General features: G+C 37.0%; 1 protein-coding gene across 2 annotated transcripts; it reads right to left on the bottom strand.

Moving 5' to 3' along the window:
- Window positions 1-968: 968 nt before the first annotated feature.
- Window positions 969-20,425, bottom strand: tmprss2.13.L (transmembrane serine protease 2 gene 13 L homeolog). 2 transcript variants are annotated; one of them, XM_041581527.1, is made up of 15 exons: window positions 20,281-20,425; window positions 18,829-18,859; window positions 17,091-17,229; window positions 16,798-16,884; window positions 14,546-14,671; window positions 14,108-14,224; window positions 13,743-13,872; window positions 11,909-12,013; window positions 10,522-10,565; window positions 8,699-8,873; window positions 7,188-7,360; window positions 5,466-5,561; window positions 4,298-4,440; window positions 2,215-2,367; window positions 969-1,195 (listed from the first exon to the last, which is right to left on the bottom strand). In XM_041581527.1, the coding sequence occupies exons 2-15, from the start codon at window positions 18,829-18,831 to the stop codon at window positions 1,184-1,186; spliced, it is 1,503 nt and encodes a 500-aa protein (XP_041437461.1). In that variant the 5' UTR covers window positions 18,832-18,859; window positions 20,281-20,425; the 3' UTR covers window positions 969-1,183. The 2 variants fall into 2 exon arrangements, with proteins under 2 accessions (XP_041437461.1, XP_041437460.1); XM_041581526.1 differs by lacking the exon at window positions 20,281-20,425 and adding an exon at window positions 18,962-19,062.
- Between the last annotated feature and the right edge of the window lie 1,001 nt (window positions 20,426-21,426).

The following is a 21,426-nucleotide window of genomic DNA, read 5'->3' as shown; positions in this document are numbered from 1 at the left end:
CTACATAACTCCACCACTGTGCTACCATGTTTAACATTCTTTTAGATTTTACATTGGGAAAGCAAATTATGGGATGGAGTGAGAAGAGAAAATGGCACAATGTGGATATAAAAAGGACAGAGTATGGCACAGTAAAATAAATATTGACTTGAGATCACCAAGAAGTGAGAGTATGGCACAATCTTTATAGGAATGGGAAATTATTCCTTCTCCTATTCTGCTACTAGCTCTGGGTTGGGCATTTAAAGGTATGGGAAAGTGGATACATTCCTCATCCAGATACAGTATAGACATGCCATGTGGTAGGGGGGGATGTCAGATGATGCTTCCCTAATTTATAAGAGAGAGGAAGGAGCCATGTTAAGACTACTTTGGAGGAGGAGGGAGAATGGTGCCTTTGAGTCAAGAAACCATTTGTAGATAAAAAGAGGACCCTGAGAAAAGAGCAGTGCCTTGGTAGAAGTCATTGGGACCAATAGGACTAGATAGAGTGAGGGTTTGCTCATTTTACAGTTCACTCTAGGAATCTGAATTCAGGTGGCCATACACACCACAACTCCTCACAACGTTCACCCAATCTGTCTGTGAGATGAACTAAAACATTCTCCCATATTCTGTAATCTGTGCCCCTCCTCAAGGGTTTTTGAAATACATGGAAGGTTTTCTATGACATGGCAAATCAAACCAGGGCTTGTTTACAAAAGGTATTGGCATAAATGCACCCCCTAAATGCCTGCACCTTTACAAAAATCCTGGTTACTTCCACCTTTCTGAATGGCGCAAGGGCAAAGTACAGGACACAAGAAAGCATTGGAAATATCACCTGCCTTGGGGAACTGTTTCATTGACTGTGCCCTCCAATATCGCCTTCTATCAAAACATGCATATATCAACTGCTACTTCCACATATGATATTGAGTAACAAAGAGTTCACCGGTCAAAGGGTTTTGTTATTGTTGAATTTTATTTCATATAGCTATTGAATTTGCAAGCACAATTCCTTATGAAAACTGAAATAAAAATGCATCATACTGTCCATATGTAGCTGAAACCATTTCTTGGGTAACTGCTCCTAAGGGCAGCGAATAGAAAAAAAAAAAAAAGCAGAGAAGCCAATAACCGTAATCGCACATATTATTTGCCATATGCCATGGTCTTTCCTTCTATCCATGATGTTCTTTCATTAGCCGTATGTCTGAAAAAGATAAGGGTTTCATTTTAGACCAGAGTAAGTCACTAGAAAGTGTGTGTCTCCATCTGAGTGATGTTGAGAGGGTATACAATTATTTTTCTATAGGTGTACAAAGCAAAATTAAACCTTCAATTGTTTCAGCTGAAAGCACTTGCCTTCCTTTTCTGCCTCTTTCAAGCCTGGAAATGTAAGTGTTATATGATTGTCGGGGGTCACTGACCCCAGCAACCAAAAATCTGATGGACTTTCTAGCTTCAATTTTAATAGCTACTCTTTGGCTAGGGCCAGATGGGGCAGAATTCATGCAAATGCAAAGAAATGTGAGACTGTGTTCACTCTGGAGCCGACACAAGGCTTCCGGATGACGGCTATTTCATTCTACTGCACATTCGTCTGCCCAGGGAAATTTGAAGAGTGAAGAAGCCGGAAGAGGATCGCTCCATGGTGCTCGCTGGAAGAATCCCCAGACCGGTGCAGTTTTCTGCTGATAGGAGCACTGGCCCGAGATGTCAGATAAGTCAATACAATCACTTGGGGGTGCCTAACATTTGGCACACCCAAATGGATATTGACTTTCCTTCTCCTTTAAAATGAACTTTAAATATGTTATTGTTAATCTAAGCAAATTTGCAATTGATCTTTACTTTTTAGAGAAATTACACTTCTGGTCGCCCTGTCCTTTTAGTAACTACTGTGGCTGAAAAAGACATCCCACCTGTTAACATTTTCTACAGACCAGACACAAGAAATAGAAAAATTCAATGCTGCCTGAAGCCAACCTCTAACTCCAGACACCACCCTACCATTGCCCACTACTCGCCAGCTCGCTGCCAGCCCCCCACAATTGCTGCTATTGCCCCTATCCTCAATACTACATGCAAAGTAAGGCAGAAATGGATGGGAACTGTGTAAGCACTTTTTTCCCCTGGAATTAAGGCCCTCCCTAATTTCACCTAAGGTACCTGCCTACCTAGCATACTCCTAATTCTAGATCTGATTTTCTATACCAAACTATATGTTACCTGCATCTGCGAGTATATCCATTCCAAGAAGACCGTAGCATTCCCGTATACGCCAGGCTTATTGGCTTTGGCACATCTGTATCCCCAGCTTGTGTCACCAACAAGCCACCACAAGGAGTTGGTTTTGGTAACCAGAGGCCCACCACTGTCACCCTGAAAACAACAGATAGACAACAAAGCAGATATTTATAACTCCATACACATATTATTTATACAGTAATTTATACAGCATATGATCATGATCAACTTTATGGCTTCACCAAATCCATGAATTTTGTATTTAATTGAAATTAGGACCAAAGGGGATCAGAGGATCATTTAGCTAAGTCTGAGGGGCAGATTTACTCGAGGGCAAAAAGTCACCAGCAAATGTTTCGCACCCATCGCAACCCTTTGCCAGGCAACAATTAACTGGGACAACGCTAATTTACTAGGATGCAAAGTTTCATCCTGACCAATGGACGCTGGCGATTTTTCGCCCTTGTTACTTCAGCAATGTGAGCAAATCAAAGCTAAGATGCACTGGTGTTCAATTCTGCCTAGTGCCTAGTCCGCCTTTGTGCTCAGGCTAATTTGCATAAGGCGGGACATTTAAAGTTGAATGGACATCTTTCTGTTACATGTTGTATCTAAAACATTACATTGTCACTGATAACTACACATGTACAGGGAACCTTAACAAAGTCAATAGCAACACTGTAAAATAATGTTCCATATGTTAGAAAACGTATGGGGGAAACCGGTTACACAAAATATTTTTTTAGGACTTTTGTAGCCTATCACCCTGAAAAAAGGAAAAGACGACAGAAACGTAGAAGTTTTTCCACTCAGAAAATATGATGTAAGTAACTGAAGATTGAGAACGATCTATGCACTCCATTGCGTTTTGCCTGGTCTGAGCTGGCGAAGGCAAGTCTGGCGAATGAGATAACGTTCAGTAAAATCCACATTTTAGTGAATTTGCGAAGTAACAACCATTCGCCAGAGCGAAAAGTAGCCTGGCGATAGAGTGTGAATCACCACTATCGTTTATCTATTTCGCTAGTGAAGTGACACCTGCGCCCGTTAGTTAATTGTCGATGTCCCTGTGGGCGGTAACGCTAGCAAATTTCTGGTAGCGTTAGCCAATTCGCCCTCAAGTAAATCTGCCCCTGACAATTCAAAGTTCCAGTGGAAGAAAAGATATCATGCTTTTATGTAGTAATATATGAAATGTATATATAATGCAGGCATTAAACAGGAGGAATAGGAAAGGACATGAGGAGAAATTAGAAATCCCAGTGCTGCAAGGGCTATGTAGGGTACCATTCAGGGGTGCTTCACCAATGAGGCGCGTTGAGGCTGTCGCCTCAGGCGGCAGCACCCCAATAGGTAACATGGGCAAAAAAATGCTGCTCCTGCTACTTTAAGAGTGAATTTCCGGGGTAGGGGGGGCAGCAGCAACTGCTGCTGCCTCAGGCAGCGGAGGGGCCAGGATCGCCCCTGGTACCATTGGTTATGCTCCCTATATTGAGAAGGATAAAACATTGGAAGCAAGAAAGAAGAGAGTTCTCCCAACATTTTGGTGTATTGGTGGACCATAAAGCTTCCAACTCCAGTTGTAGGAACAAAGAACATATATTTACACAGATCAGCTGGGATTCTCATCGGGGGACTGCTTTGCATTTCGTACCAACCACTGGCAATGTAAAATTAAAAAATATTTTTATTGAGCAATATTACTTTAAGAAGACAACCCTGATAATGGACTCTGATGTTGATGCAGCTTTTAGCATTCCTTAACCGGGATAATACATTAATGTGTGCTCATGAGCTTGAAAAGCATAGAAAAGTTGCCCTTTGCTTGCTTTATATGAACTTGGTATGAAGACTAAGCATTAAGAATGCTAAAAAAAAGGTGAGTCCATTGTATAAAGACTGTGTCAATATCAACTGTGTTATACAATTAGACCTGCATATTCACCAGTTTGGGCAAGTAGGAGCTGTAATTAAGCTTTCAATCAAGTTAGTAATAAGGAATCTGGAGGGTTTTATATTTCTCAATCAAATACCTGAACTAACCATTCCTGAGTCCTGACCTTACCTGACAAGTGTCTGTTCCTCCACTGAGATAACCAGCACATATCATGGAAGAAGTGATGGCTCCACCATACACAGCCGCTTGGTTACATGTTATGGAAGAGATAAGGGGCACTGAAGCTGCCATTAGTGAATAGGAAATACTGCCTGCAAAACAAAAAGAGAAGATAGACTTACTAGCACAAAAACATTTGATCGATTTCAATAGAATGGAATTGTGCATGATTGGTCCTTGTGTGGCAGATAGTTTATTTCCCCTTGCATAATGGACTTCTGTTAACAAAATAGAGGGAGAAGGGGGGGTGTATATTGGTAATCGAAAGAGCTACCTCGAAAGGACCAAACATTGAGTAGCAACAATTTCCCTGTTTAGTGCAGTAAATTACACCATAGCCAGCAATATGCCAGAAGCATAGGCAACACAAGCCCTATTGACTGAACTCAAGTTAAGCAAGGAGGTACACTGCCTCTTCAATCTACATATTCAAAGTTATAGCAGCCTTATGATAAAGAAGATTCAGAACTGTAAGGGGGTTATTTATCAAAGGTCGAGTGTTAGAGTTGGTTTTTTTTTTTACCTCAAATGAACTCGAATTACATTGAAACTCGAATGGTATCTTATTTAAGAAAAACTCGAATGGCAAAAACCTGATTCTAAGTCCGGGTCCCGTAAGTTGAAAACTTGAATTGATCAAATGTATAAAGATGTTATAAAATATGGTGCTTAAATTGTTCAGTTTTGTAATACTCAATCCAAACACAAGACCTGAATTTTAGAAGTTTACACTAAATAATTAACAAAGACAAAGTCTTGTTGAATTTATGTAAATGTAACATGTAATATACATGGGGTGATCAGCATCTGGTGGCCTGGAAGCTCCACATGGAACCTCTGCAGGACGTATGGACCATACAGGCCTCCAGTTGACCACCACTGCCTACTTGAAGGTATTTGCCTGCTTCATGCACAAATATTACATTCTGCTTAAATGTTTGCACCCACACACTGTAAAATAAGCAAAATACTGTAATTATGTGGCAGCTGAAAGTTACATTTCTTTTTTGAAAAGTTATAGCCGTGTAACCAACATGAAAAGTAATGTGTGGTCTTTTTGAGTTGTCATGGGAACATGATTATGTGGCCCATCACTGATATATGGTCTTTGACTTACCTCCATCTGATGTAGTTCCCCATCCAGATATCCAACATGGTTGTCCCTCTGCCCATGACATCCCAACATTAGGTAAGCATACAGGCCTGAGATTATCTGAATTACAACAAAAACAGTGCATGATATAAGGACTTGTGTTAGAATAACCATCAAATTAGATTTATTTAGATTTATAAAAACATTAATAAGATAAAATTATTATCTAATTATCTCTATACATAAAATAACAGCAAGATGCCTGGGAATCAGCATTCGCATTGGTCAGTTCTTTTGCATCTATAATGAAGTTTTTGATCAGTAGATCAGCAGTGATCTATAATTACGCTTTTTGGCAACTTCTATAGAAAACTAGGGGGCGCTTTCAGAAATAACGACTTATCACAATTATGTAGTGAGGCATAATCCTTGTTAGTGATGGATTAATAAAACTTTTATATGTTTAAAGGAGAAGGAAAGGCAAAAGTTTATATCTATTTCCCTGTAATCTACTGCCCAAGACCTACCAAATTGTTATGTTTATAACTCACATATGTTAATCCTATCACGTAGAATCCATCTGCTTCTTCTGCTCGCATAATGAGACACGCAGGCGCCATGTTTAGTAAGGTAGCATAGGCTTCCACCTTACTGCGCATGCGCGAAAAACCGATGTAATAATCATGCCATTTGTGGCGTGCCTCACCATAGCCTGCATAATTTACATTTATTCCCCACTCGCTGCGCACCACAAGCGCTTGTTGCCGACTAGTTGCAGTCCCAAATGTAATTAAAAAATAGTTCCTGTGTCTCTCAGCTCCCTGACGCTGAGAATCTGATTGACTGGGGGGCGTGGGCGTATGTCAATGATGCCTTGCGCACATACTGATTTGCATGCGCGTCATCGTAGGCAGCTCCCCAGTACATGCGCATAACAACTGAATTATCCCCAATGCGCTTCAAGGCTGCCTCGGGCAGCAGGGAGCAAGAGCCTGAAAAAAGAGTGACGTCACCCAACTCACACGCTGCAGTGTTCAGATAGCGTAGCTGCTTCTATATGAGACCACCAGAAATCTTTAAAAACGGTCAGTGATTTCTATGTCCACAAGACTTTGTTTAGAAGGCTATTTCTGTTTTGACTTTCCTTCTCCTTTAATTATAAGGGCCTTGTCATAAGAACCCAGTGAAGAATTATTTTAAAAATTAGCTTTGGGGAAAACTGTAGGAATGATTCAGGATTAGGGACCTGCTATAGACTTAGGACCTTACTTAGAGAAGTAGAACTTAGTAAGAAGTGGCTGTTGAAGCGTTCTGTATTAAAATTGTCAATCGATCTATTATAAAGGGTGGTAAGGCATTAGGTAAATTGTGCTTTTTCTTTATAGAGAAGCACACAAGGTCCACCCAAAGTGCAAGTAGTGTTTTGTGAGACCTGAAGCCTCACCCTTTCTCCATACTATTGTGGAGCACTCTGTACTTGTCTAAAGCCAACTGCTGTTTCCACAGATCCCTTGAAGCACCAGGTACAACTGCGTGGGATACAAAAACCACCTTTCCATGTTAGGGAGATGAGGAACAGGGGTAGACAGAAGGGAAAAGGTATGTCCCATAGCAGTTTGTACCAGGGCTCAATAGATCTCTAATCCCAACACTGTGAAACAGAGACTGAGATCAAACCCTGTAAAAAAAAGTATTGCTCACACTACTCTTGAACTGTTTAGATGACAAAAGATGACCAATACATACTAGTAAATACCAGCGCAGATGTGAGCTTTAGCAGAGCAACATCATAGTTTTGTGTACTTGATGCATAGTTGGGATGCACAAGCGCTTTTCCCACCAAATAGCCAGCAGAAGAAAAGCTTTGCAGGCTCAGTGTTCCAGCAAATACTTTAAAAGCAGAAGGAGTAGAAGTAGACCTAAAAAATACAAGAAAATATACATATCAGAAATACTCATGATCTTTATTTGCATTTTCACCATTGCAAATGATCATGCCTAAAAAATTTATTTTTCACAGGTTTGAAGATGGATCAGAATGGTGAAATTTGATTGAAATGTTGCCCCCCAACCCCTTTGATGTTGCACACAGTGGCTTCAAAGCAGGAGCTTATTTTTTAATTCCTGGATTGGAGGCAAGTTTTGGTTGGGTAAAAACCAGATGCACTGCCAAACAGAGTCTCCTGTAGGCTACCAGTCCACACAGGGGCTACTAGATGGCCAATCACAGCACTTATATTGCACCGATAGGAACATTTTCATGCTTGTGTTGACACCTGACAGTCTTTCACAGGTATAAAAGGTTGGGGACCCCTTATTAGGACACCAAACAGACACTTTGCAAAAATCTCACCATAACTGGACTTCCATTGGTACCCCCAAGCCACTGTTCTGGCTTCCCTATTAGCTCAGCTCAACAGTTTAGGAACTACTTCCATATAGACAGCATTTCCACTATGCCACTGTAGCATTTAGCATCAATATAAAAGCCAGTCATGGTGACTAGAGCTTCAGAAAAGGAAACCCTGTAATTAACACCTGCTTTTAGCCATCTAAGCTCATAGTGTCTGTACCTGCATGTTAATATTTCAGCATCAACAGAATAGTGAGTAATTCTAAGATGTGTACAAGTATGTCAGCATCCATAAAGTGAACTGTGCTTTGTAATATTCTTAATGCTTACTCTGAGGGGCCCATTTACTTAGCTCGAGTGAATGAATAGAATAAAAAAAACTTTGAATTTCGAATGTTTTTTTTTTGGCTACTTCAACCATCGAATGGGCTACTTCAACCTTCGACTACGACTTTGACTTCGAATCGAACGATTTGAACTAAAAATCGTTCGACTATTCGACCATTCGATAGTCGAAGTACTGTCTCTTTAAAAAAAAACTTCGACGCACTAGTTCACCACCTAAAAGCTACCGAAGTCAATGTAAGCCAATGGAGAAGGTCCCCATAGGCTTTGCTAGCTTTTTTAGGTTGAAGAAAAATCGTTTGATCGATGGATTAAAATCCTTCGAAATGAACGATTCGAACGAATTGTGGTAAATCCTTCGACTTCGATATTCGAAGTCGAAGGATTTCAATTCGGCAGTCGAATATCGAGGGTTAATTAACCCTCGATATTCGACCCTAAGTAAATCTGTCCCTGAGTGTCTGTAGTCAAGTCTTATCTTGTAAATGTCCTAAAGTGCCCACATCCACCTTAGAGTTGTCTACATACAAACAAATTAATGGTTACAATAGGAACATACCCATATACACAGTGAGCAGCAGTCACTATCCAGTATGGTGTGATGATGGATCCACCACATAAATAAGTGCTGGAACCGACTTGCTTCAGAAGACTTATTTGCCATGGCCAATCTCCCGCTATAGCAACTGTCCCCCCTACTATCCTGCTATCCACCTTTGTAGACAAACCACAATCTGCAATTACAGAAAATAAAACTGTTAGACCAAGGCAATTACTTGAGATAGAACCTTATATAAACTACTGTTAATTAAAATGATTTTGTAAAACCCTCTTCTGGAAATATATGTTGTAATGTTGTTGTACACAGACATAAATAATACAGTTTTAAGTCATTCAAAATGATTAAAATGCCCCAGATGTGCAATTCCTGGTTTCATTTGAGATATTGAGAAAGTTTGGAGGTGGTTTATAATCTGTTGACCCCAGTTTCAGTTGCCTCTATACTGAAGCTCTTTTTGGTCAGAAACAGAGCAAAATTAACAAATGGTCCTTTAGCTAAGGTGACTTTCTATGGTCACTCTTTTATAACTTGATGGGACCCCACAACTATATCTTCTTTATACAGGTTCATTTGTTACTAGTCATCATTGTAGATGCACATTTCTTTGACAAATTGGATTTATTCTCAAAAAATGTACTGTATATTTGTATAGAACTTGAAAAATCCAAGCTTTATGAAGTGTTAAAACCACAAAAAGCCTTAATTCAAAACTTCTCCAAGTAAAAGCAGTCGAGGTCCCATAGAAGTCAGTGGGAGCTGCACTGATAATATTGGACTTGTTTTAACTATTCAGACTTTTAGGGGTTTTCGGTTATTTCTTCATTTGTAATTGTCCAAAAAACTTGAATTTTTAAAGGTTTTAGAGATATTGATGGCTTTTTCTGATTTTTTTTCTTTTTTTTTTTTTTCATTCAGGGATGGACTGGGTCAACGGGACACCAGGAGAAACCAATGCTTGTGGGACCTGCTCCCCCCTCCACTTCCTGACCTCCAATCCTGGTCCTGATCACCTCGTGTTTTGAAGGAAAAAATGTATGTGCAGAGCGGGGGGCCATTGGAGGGGGGTTGCACCTGGGGCTGGGGATGTGAGGGCTCCTGACATGGCTACATGGTTGGCCCCAGACCCCATGCTGACGCTGCTTTCATGGTATTCATGGTTTTAGAGAAAATGAGTTTAATCTTGGTTTCAAAAAGCTCTAATACCACAAAATTTAGGCTTTAAATGAATGGGCCTCTAGGTTTGTCTTAATCAAAAATTCTCTTATTTTGGTTATAATAGAGGTATAAATAGCCTGCATTTTGTTTTTACTTTCTTTGACTCCAACATTGTCTATTATTCCAGATATCCTAACAACACATCCTACATGGATTCAGTTATTCTGCATAGTTCCGTGGCATTTGCAAGCATAATAAAATTTCTTTTAAAAGCCTTTTCTTTGGCCACCAGCTTCAAAACACCCGTCTCAAAAAAGTATATAGGTATGTAGATTCATGTTGTTTTTTTTTAAGCAGGTGTGTATATAGGAATAAAGGTGAACAATTCCACTGTGTGCCTAAAGCTAGTCTGATCAGCTATTTTTGGTGACTGCCGTTTGTAGCTCACTTTCCTGGGGTAATTAGCGGTAATAACTTATATTAGAGCTTATGCAGCAAAGTTGCCCATGTCCATAGCAACCAATCAACATTTATCTTTCACTCATCTGGTGAGTTAACAGACTGACTGCAAATATTGCCAGTATTATAGAAAAATATTAATAGACCTGTTCTGAAACGTAAGAGGGGCAAATTACAAAAATGAGAGTTCAGTTTTGATTACTTACTTATACAGCGCAATGAAACTGTATTCCCATATGGGCAGGTAGCACTGAAATCAAATTAATATGATTAATTAGATTTGTTTTAAATATCGTCTACTATACATCATATCAGAACAACACATTTACAGAATGAAAGCATATCCAAAATTAATTTCATTTTCCTTAAGCATTCATTTAATAAATATTAAAAGCTGAATTTGTAACTGTTTCCGCCTTGTTTTGTTCAATTGACTTGTTATGAGAAAAGGCTCCAGATTTATGAATTTTCTGATAATGAGACAAATTGAATGTGGTCATAGAAATATTTTTTAGGGTTATGAATGGAATTTGTTGAGTCAAAATCATTTAGAGTTTGATGGATTAGTCTACAGATTAGGGGCATTACCTTTGGGATGAGAATATTTTTTCAACTTCTAGGTACTGAAAGTTCATTAAAATTTGGGCATTTATATAGATAATATATTTGTGATAAGGGGAGGAAATTAAAACAAGTTAAAAGATTTTTAGAATGAAATGAATGTCTCCTTTCAGATCTTTCAATGTAAGAAGGGATGATAGTGGCCTCCAACCATTTTAAGAAAGTAGATGCTAACTCTACGGGGGTTACTTATTAAAGTCTGAATGCCAAAAACTTGAAAAAATTGAGTTTTTTGTATTATAAAATCCGAATTGTTAGTGGAAAATTAACTCTAATTATTTGTGATTTATTATATGAAAGTCAGAATCTGAAAATACTCCTTCTCCAAGCTGTCGGGGTCCTGTAGAAGTCAATAGCAAAGGTACCATTTCAAATCTGAAGATTTCATGGTCTGCGCAAATGCAAAAAATTTGGGGGTATCAAGCAATTTCACAAAAAATGTGAGGGCTTCGGGCATAAAATCTAATAATTCGGGTTTTTTTCACAATAACATTTTTTGAATACATTTTAGCATGTTTTTTCAATGGTAAATAAGGTCAAAATTGTGGATTTTAGTTTGGTCAAACTTTTTTACTTAAATAAACAGAGAAAAACTGATTTTGATAAATAACCTCCCCTAATACATATGGTAGATGTCAAAACAAGGTACGTTTGGATACAGTTATGTTGAGAGAGCTCCTTAGAATGAAAGGGAACTTCTCAAGAAAAGTGGATTCCAGTAGGCAGGAATTATTGCAGGTAGGTTGTAGGAAAATGGAAATAATGAGCATGGAAATAAAATGGTCTAAAGACATAGGTGTTTTTTTATACCAATTCTCTGTACAGAGAAATTCCACAAACCAATCTCACCTATATCCCTATACTAAGCTTTCATTGCTTTTACATTCACTGTAGTAACAAGAGTTTTTGCTGAAGAATTATTGAAAAAAACAAAATTGGTAAGATAAGTTACAATAAAGATTAAATAAATACCTGTAATTGAGATTTCTGTACAGCTTTCCCATCACAGTATTGGATTGGAGCATTAAATATCCATTACTTGAGGACAACAACTGACTGCTCTTGTAGTAGGTGCTACTGTAGAGGGCAGAGCAATGAGTGAAAAACAAGTTCAGTTTTGGACACCATTGTATGGAATATTTAGAATAATTTCCCCAGGACTTCTGACCCTGCTGTCTGTCTGTGGTTTGAGGGCAAGAAAGGTGCACTAGGGAGAACTTATATTGAAAAGTCCTTCCTTGTGCATCTTTCTTGCCCTCAAATCAGGGTGGGGTCTACAAGTAACTATAACGTGCCACCTATTATTTTTACATTTCTTGTGGCAAAAGTGGCAATGAAGTACCATGAAAGTTATAAAAGTAAGAACTTTTTTTGAATGATTAAAAATTATTTCCTCAGAATTTAATCTAATTTAATCAGATTCATCAGTTTAAAAAATCCCCACATCTTTATGGCTTTCTAAGTTTCCACTGATACGTTGATACCATTAATAACATTGCAACAAATCCAGCACTTTGGTGTTCCATATACACATATATAAATATTTTTTTATTTTTATAAAATCGGACTTTTAAAAGATCACAAATGTTTCGGAATTCATTAAACCCCAAGGATGGAAAAGTCTGAATCTGAAAATCCGGCATCTCAGACCTGTCGAGGTTGCATATAAGTCAATGGGGAAAATTCACTAACATTCGTAGTTTCGCCAGCGCTCTGCAAATTCACTAAAATCCGAAGTTGCGCTCAGGGGTAGCGTAAGGTTGCGAAGTTGCACTAGCGTTGATTCGCTATGTAAAGCGAAGTTACGCTAGCGAAGGCTAATTTGCATACGGCGCCAAATTCAAATTTCAATGGAGAAATACGTATCAGCACTACAAATGCCTAGAAAACCTTCAAATCAGCAAATAAAAATTTTATTTTGCCCTACACATGTGCCCACTGTCTAGGTAAGCTGCCATGAGTCAGGAAATGTAGGGGGGAAGGAGGGGAGCCCCAAAAAAAATTTCAATCTTTTTCAGCCTATCACCCATAATGTAAAAAACACACCAGCGTTTTTTGGGACTTAGAAAAAATTTTGACTTTTTTTGAAACAATCCCTATCTACTCTATTGCGCTTCGCCAGGTCTGAGGTGGCGAAGGAAGTCTAGCGTAAAAGGTAGCGTTCAGTACACTGCGCAAGTTAGTGAATTTGCATAGTTACGTCGCTAGCGAAAATTCGCCAGGCGTAAGGGTGCGAAGTAATACTAGCGAAACTACGCCAGCGTTCGTTAGTGAATTTGCGCAGTAACGAAAATGCTAAATGCTAGCGAATTAACGATAGAGTTCGGAGCTTCGCGCTTAGTGAATTTGCCCCAATGGGAGAAGTCCCAATGATTTTTTGATGTGCGCTGGGTTTCGTGCAATACCCTGAAGTTTTCGGAATTTTCGGACAGAAAAAGCATAAGAAATCAATACGATTTCAGCTGAAAAATCCAAAAAAAACATGAAAATCAGATTTTTTCCCGCAAAGCAAATTTTCGGGAAAATGTAATTATAAATAAAAGTAAAAAAACCCAAGCGGATTTGAATGGAGTTTGTAGTAGAAAATATTGAGATAAATTTGGACTTTGATAAATAGCCCCCTTACTGTATGTCCCGCACTTAGCAATATCTAATGAAAAATTTTTACGTCTGTTGTTAGCACACTTCCAACTAAATTTCACACAATTCCAACTAAAAAAAATACAATTACCTATAGATATAATAACAATAGTAAATGGGAAAGAGCAATTGGCAGAGTTGGGTATGGACTACTTAGCCTACTAACACATTATATCCAATGTCCTGGCAGGCAGTCTTTCCAATGATGTCACTCCATTTGTCATAGCACACCGGCAGCCATGTGGCTTTTGCAGGAGAATAGGCCTGCAGCTGGAAACTTGGTCCGTACAGTCGAACTGTAAGAGTAGGTTACAGGTAAGGGTCTCAGCTAAGGAACCCTTTAAGGAAACACCATTCATTCTTAACTCCTCCTTTCATCTCTGTCAACTTTCAACACCACTCACCTCCACTACTTTCTCATTCATGTCTTTTATTTATAAATCTCTCTAAAAATCTGGCAAAAACATTCAATTTTGTCTCCTTTTTTAGACTCTGACACCTGTCATTCTGGATTCTCCTCTACCAACTCACCACAGTTTTTTTCGTCTTCTCCATTAGGACACTCTGAAATGCCATTACACCACTGGGTATAAAGGACACAGGTGCCAGAGCTTCCACATAACATCTGACATGCCCTTATTTCTGCCGCTGGAAGAGAAGCAAAATCGTAATTCAATTGGGGTCCAAATTATGAGCAGATTAGAGAATATTCTGTGATTTATAGACCTGGGAGAGAGAACCATGCGTGTATGGCATTGTGGTAATTGGAGTGCCTATGGTGCATATAGTTAGAAGATACAGTACAGAAAATATCAAGAGGTAAACAAATACAGGGTTTAGCAGATGAAATGTATAACTGATGCATAGTGCAAACTGGCTAAAAATTACAAGTTAATTCATTATGCAAATATTTTGTTGAATATTTTGCAGCAGATCCGCTTTACAATGCTCATAATATTCACTACTTACAGCAGACTGCCTCATCTTCTCCATTTGGACAATTAGATACCCCATCACACCACTGGGAAGAAAGGACACAAGTTCCGCTGGTTCCACATGCCTTTTCACAGTTTGATTTTATAGTTGTTATTGGAACTGTGAACAAAGGACCAAAGCTTGAGTCAGAGTGTAGATTGAAATCATGTGCCAGGTAGAATCATTCAAAACAAATAATTCAGTTTAAAGAGGGCCAACCATCGGCAAGACTGGTCTGTTGGGTCTTGAAAGGCACTAAGGACTGGAAATGCACATGAAGCAGAAAGAAGTTTCAAAGAGAAGGAGAACTGACTTTTATATAGAGTAAATTGTGAGTTTGTCCCTAAGCTCAGGTAAGTGATAGCAGCCTAGAACATGTGCTGGGAATCAGCAGAAAAGAAGACGTGAGCTACTGGGGCATCCTCAGGCAAAGAGGCACCCTCAATATTCGACCCTTTGTGAATCGGCCCCTAAAACTGCAAAAAGTCGGAGTCTGAAAATCCGCTATCTCAAACCTGTTGAGGTCATGTTTAAGTCAATGGGAAATGTCCCTTTTAGAATTTGAAGATATCATGATCTGCACTGGATTATGTCTGATAATCCGAAAAATTCAGGGTTTTCTCATGATTTTGTCTAGTTTTCAAGTTATTTTATTGCTAAATAAGATAAATTTGTGGTTGGGAGTTTGGTCAAGCTTGGTTTAATAAAACCAATACATTTGAGTTTTAGTAAACAACTCCCTTAATGTCTGTATTTATTTAGTGCAACCCTTAGGGGCAGATGTATCAAAATGTGAGTTTAGATTTTAATAAATAAAAACTCATGTTCTATTCATTCCTATGAAATTTTTCGAAGCATATTTATCAATGGATGAAAGTTAGATCTCACCATTTGATAAAAACGCTTTCAAAAATCCCATAGGAATGAACAGATGGTGGGTGAGTTTTTATTTATTAAAATCTAAACTCATATTTTGATAAATCTGCCCCTAAAGGTTATATATTAACCACTTCTAGTCTGCTTATTTGTTAAGCCTCAGTTCTCCTTTAGACAAGGTCAGGGGGTCATAAAAAAAACTTGTTGTTGAATGTTGCAAATTAGAATGTTGTAACTTCCATTGAGGACAACATACCATTAAGATGTAAGACAACAATGTTGACAGCAAGTGCATTTTTTTAGATACCATAATGTGCAACCTTCCATAGACTTTATCATAAGAGTTGGCCAATTCGTTGGCCAACTGTGAAGCTACTGTGGTTTAAGAGGCTCAAGGCAACATAAAAGTGAATGCATCTTACAATAAATACCGTAGATACATACTGTATTACCCCAAGTATTCATTGTAAGACATATAGGCAAAAGTTAGATATTCTGTTGGAGAAGCTGTTGCCTATATATCATGGTCCATGGTCCAAAATGACAATGAAATCTGTTCTCAAGGCAAAATCAATTATTTAATGAAAATCTCGTAAAATGCTCCAGCTCATAATGAAAGTGCCTATTAAAATGGTATGAAATTTAAAAATATAACAGTTCCAATGTAGTTTTTAAACCCATGAAAATATTTGGGAAAGAGATCCACCCTGTTCTACAATATGTTACGTTTTATGTTACATTAAGAATTAAGGAACTGGAACCAGAACACAAAAATAGGCCCAGTTGGGTTTCCTAACCAATTTGTTGAAGGCGGAAAAATGTAATAATGGAACCCCTTGGAACCTTGTTCAACCTAACTTAAAAAAGTTATAGATGTGCTGGACTCATCTGTAAACATATAGAGGCTAATTTTCTCAAATATGTTAAAATATCTGCATGAAAAGCAAAAAAAAAAATATTTTCTTTTCTGTGAAGATTTTTTGACTTTATGAAAAATCAAGTATGTAACAAAACATTTTTCCTTAAAAGTTTCTAGGTTTTCTAAAACATTTTTAAAACATTTTCTTTGGGGCTTTTCTGCCTAAAATGATATCCAGCTCAGTGATGTATTTGGTTCTAATAACAATCATAAAGCACCATGGCAAAATGTGAAAATATTTCCAATTTTCTGTAAAAAGTAATCAAAAACAAAGTAAATAATAGTAAACTGCCTGAATAACTATTTTTTTCCATGAATAATATGGAAAAAAAATCAGAAAATAATATTTCTGAAACTCAGTTAATCAGCTACATAGAATATCACAATTACCCAGAAAGGTTATTTCACACATTTTAATTTCAATGGAAGGATTTCTTTTTTGTATTCTTACCATAAATTGAACACAGCACGGCGATAATGATGGCTGCTGCTATGAGCACGCAAACGCTGGAGACAATACAAACAATTTTGTTTCTTTCTTCAAGAGACAAAAGTCAGATTTAGTATAGTGACAGATATTGATAAGAAACAGACTAGAAACCAGAATAATCCCTTCAGTAAATGTTAAATTGTCAAACTGAAACAACATTTTTGTTTGACTTATTTACAGAGATCAGTGATAAATATCACAAGTCTTAGTTTGGCTCACATTTCTTTTGTTTCCGTTATGTAAGAGTCACTTACTTGCCGTACACCATGTGCCAGCTTCTTTTTTTGGATCTGGAGGCATAGATCCTATTGCATATACTTGCTGAGCAAACTGGGGGTCTGATGTGGCAGTTGACGTTGAAATGGATCCATACACATTGGAATCTGTTGAGTTCTGTTGGATGTGAAGATGTGAAAATGAGAGAAGACAAAATGGATCATTGGAATAGGATATAAACTTTGACTTGAGCCAGCTATGTAGGATTTGTAATAAATTGGCTATATGGCTATTTTTAAATTGATAAAATTCTACTTTTCCATTATGGGCCAAATGCAGACCCAATACAAGTCCTATTTATGGGGCTTTTGTTGAACACTGGTCTATATTAGCACTTCTATATAAATAAAAAACACTTGCTATATGATTTTGACCTTTTCTCTCTCTTTTTTTATTCTTGGTGTATTCCTAGTTTAGGATCAACTTGACAATGCTATATTGTCACCCATTATTGTAACTGTTTGGTTGGCTATTGCTATATAATTTGTGGAATCATTTCCTTAATCCTTTTGAGCTTATACCGTTTTATTAACTCAGGACAGAATTTTCGAAGTAAAAAAATTTGAAATTCGAAGTAATTTTTTGTATACTTCGACCATCGAATAGGATACTACGACTTCAAATTCGAAGTATAATAGTTCGAATATTCGATAAGTACTGTCTCTTTAAAAAAACTTCTACTTCAATACTTTGCCAAATTAAACTTGCCGAATTGCTATGTTAGCCTATGGGGACCTTCTACAAACTTTTTCCAAGTCTTTACACATCGAATTAAAATCCTTTGATCGATCGCTGAAATCCTTTAAATCATTCGATTCGAAGGATTTAATCTTCGATCGAACGATTTTAATTTGATTGATCGATTGCCAAATTAGCTGAAAAAACTTCAAATTCGAAATTCTAAGTATTTAGATTCGATGGTCGAATTTCGAAGTATTTTCAACTTCGAAATTCTACCCTTGATAAATCTGCCACTAAGAATCACAAATTCGAGTTTGCAAAACTCGATTTAAGTGCAAAAATCTATGAATTAAAAAAATTTAGCATCTAAACACTGGTGAGTTTAAATATGCAATGTATTAGCAAAATGCAAGCATTTAATTCAATTTGTCAAGATTACTCTAAAATTTGGGAAACCCATTGAAAACAAAGAGTGGAATGTGATCAAATTTTTAAGTCTCAAGGTTTTTTGCACACATTTGAGGTTATCATGTTTTTGAGTGTTTTCTCAAAAATTAAAAATGTTACATTTTGATAAATCTGTATCAAGTTTCTTTTAATTGTTGTGCTTATAGTGTGGGGAAATTAAATCTTTCCCCACATGATCATATTTTTTGTTTAAAATATTTAAAAAAAAAAGCAGCAGTTCTTAGAGAGCAAGAATGCGTTGGTGAATAAATATGAAAAACACACACAAAAGTTAAAAATAAGCTTGCATTTTTTGCCTCAATCACATTTTTATGTAACTGTGTTTTTTCTTTTAATTTTTTTTTTTAAAGGTTTAAAGAAAAAAGCATGATCACGGGAAGAAAGAACGTAGTGCATCAAAAATGAACGGACACAGAAACACTACACCAATTTATAACATTGCCTTAAAAAAGGAAAATCATTAAAATAATATAAAATTAAAATAAAAGGCAAAATTGTATGTCACCAATATTCTATTGTTAAAAGTATTATAAAATTACAAGCATGTGCATAGACTCATGTACATACCATATTAAACTCCACATATAATGACCAGAGCCTGGTACAGAATAAAGAAAAATGGATGAGAAATTAATATAAATATAAAAATGCATCTTTTTGGCATTTCAAAATAGTTTTCTATCTTTTGGTATTTTTTCACCTGGCTTCCAAATTTCACACCACTTCTTCAGGTATTTCCAGAAAATTCACAATCCTTGTTCAGTGGTCAGTGCAAATGAGTAAATGATATGTTTCCTAGCTAAAACCTAGAGTTCTTCCACCTCCCACCCACCACCTGCATCACATTTTCTACATGGGCAGGGCTTTTTAAATACAGAAGGAATGCACTTTATCCCTTTGTAAGAACATGTATCTAGAGGGAATTGAAAGAGGGATGTTTCCATAATTTGGATCATGTCTACTTAAAAATATTTTAAATATTAAATCCAACAAGATTGCTTTGCCTCCGATAAGGATGAATTGGGATCAAGTTCAAAGTACCGTTTTATTATTAAGATAAAAAAAAATCAAAATTAATTATTTGATTATAATGGAGTCTATGGGAGATGGTCTTCCTGTAATTTGGAGCTTTCTGTATAATGGATTTCTGATCAATGAATCCCATATCTGAATAATATTGGTACAGTATAGTCACATTCTGCTCTATAACAGCCTATAGGTCAGACCTCCTTATCTTTATATACCTCTCACCAGCTTATATGAGCCCCTATATGGAAAATCATATAGGGGCTCATATAAGATCATAAGGTGCAGTGCAAAAGTGCAAAAATGGGCATGAAATGTAATCCATCAAAATACTAGTGACAAATGTACAGGGGTCTATACAAGCTCTTTGCTCATCTCGCAAAACAATGGCAATGGCATCCATTTACTGCATTAGGTGCAAGGTACTAACTAATGCAATTCCTAATCACAGTTGGGGGGTTATTTATCAAGGTCCGAATTTATCTGAGTATTTCTATGTTAGAAATCTGAGCAACTCTGATTGCCAGAATGGTCCTTATTTATGAAGAAAAAAGCTAGAAAAAAATAGGGTCTGGCAAACTTCGGAGCTTTCCCCGAAAACTCCAAATTGTTAGTGGTTTCTGCACAAAAAACTCAGAAATCTACGAAAAAATCAAAGTTTTCAGAGTTCTTTGTGCAGAAACCACAAACTCATCGGATATCGGTACCAACATCAGCTCAAACACTGGGACCTTCCCCATTGACTTATATAGGACCTCGAGAGCTTTCATATGCTGGGTTTTTTTGCCATCGGATTTTGGTAAATCACTAAAAAGTCGAAGTTTTTTTTTCCTCTGAAAAAATCTGTGAAATAAGAACAATCATACTTTTTTTTAGAATTTAGAAGTTTTACCTAGGGCCAGTCCATTTGTAGTCATCTCCCTGAATTTTTTCATTGAATAAAAAATTTTTTCAAGGTGCATAATATAGTAATTATAATCAATATATTTCTACCTGGATTCCAAGCTCCTCTACAGCGATTTCCTTGAAACCTTTGTTTTGCAGTGGCTCTTTCTTGTTTAGTTCTCAGAAAGAGATAATATATGGATTGTCTACCAATTTATTGCTTTCTCCGCCCAAGCCTCACCTAGTAACAGGTGAACACATTTATAGCATGAGGGCTGGGAGAAGATAAGACATAACAAGTTATTATGCAATACCCAGTTATCACTCACCGGTAAAAATCACAAAAATGAGACGACATGACAACCGACAGTCATGCTCAGCTGAGAGGAAACATCATGGATAAATGTAGCCAAATTTTGTTTAATTAGCTAAAAACTGCCGATATTTTGACACAATTTGTACACTGCAAACAAATCTAAATAAACTGACATTGCAAACAGATGTGAAACCTAATAGGTCCGAATTTACCTCAACGTTTTCTGAAAAAAAATCTGCACAGGTTTTTTTGGCTTATTTATTAATACACTTTCCCGAAAATGTTGTCTGCAGGAAAAAAATCATCCAGTTTTTCACAAATTTTTTTGGAATTGTTAACCGGAAAACTCTGATTTCTTATGTTTTTCACCTAAAAACTCAGAAAACGTTGGGGTATTGCACGAAACCCAGCGCACATCAAAAAATCATTGGGACTTCTCCCAACTGATTTGCAACCTCGACAGGTCTGAGATGCCAGATTTTCTGTTTCAGACTTTTGGGTTTAATAAATTCCAAAAAATTCATGATTTTTTAAAAGTCCGATTTTATATAAAAAAATAATAATTTTTTTTTGTAATTTTTGGATTCAGAGTTTAGTGAATAACCCCGTAAGACTCACATTTACGTATATCTAATTTTTTTTTATTAAAGCAAAGTCAACCTAACCATCCATGAATTTAACTCATTTGTCAATAATTTGCTTCAAACAAAAGTCAGTCAAAAAAAAAAAAAAAAAGAGATGCAACAAAATCATGTGTCAATTAGAATCATACAACTTTAAGGAATTGACACTACGAAAACTCAACTTTATCAAATTGTTGCCGCAAATGTATCAGATTATTGAATGAAAATCAGCAAGGATCCCGATGTCAAGAAACATCTTCAGGGACATCTGCTTTTAAGTTCTACATGACCTTGAGAGGTTTGAGATGGATTTGG

The sequence above is a fragment of the Xenopus laevis genome, chromosome 2L (assembly GCF_017654675.1).
Source record: "Xenopus laevis strain J_2021 chromosome 2L, Xenopus_laevis_v10.1, whole genome shotgun sequence".
Lineage (NCBI taxonomy): Eukaryota > Metazoa > Chordata > Amphibia > Anura > Pipidae > Xenopus > Xenopus laevis.
The sequence above is the reverse complement of the archived record's forward strand: the minus strand, read 5'-3'. Positions and strand labels throughout refer to the sequence as shown.

Excerpts from the sequence above, each read along its gene's own strand:
- tmprss2.13.L (XM_041581527.1), bottom strand. Across the intron at positions 14,672-16,797 it reads CGTGCTGTGTTCAATTTATG|TTCCAATAACAACTATAAAA; the intron begins GTAAGAATACAA and ends CTTTGTTCACAG. Across the intron at positions 7,361-8,698 it reads GCTGCTCACTGTGTATATGG|GTCTACTTCTACTCCTTCTG; the intron begins GTATGTTCCTAT and ends TGTATTTTTTAG.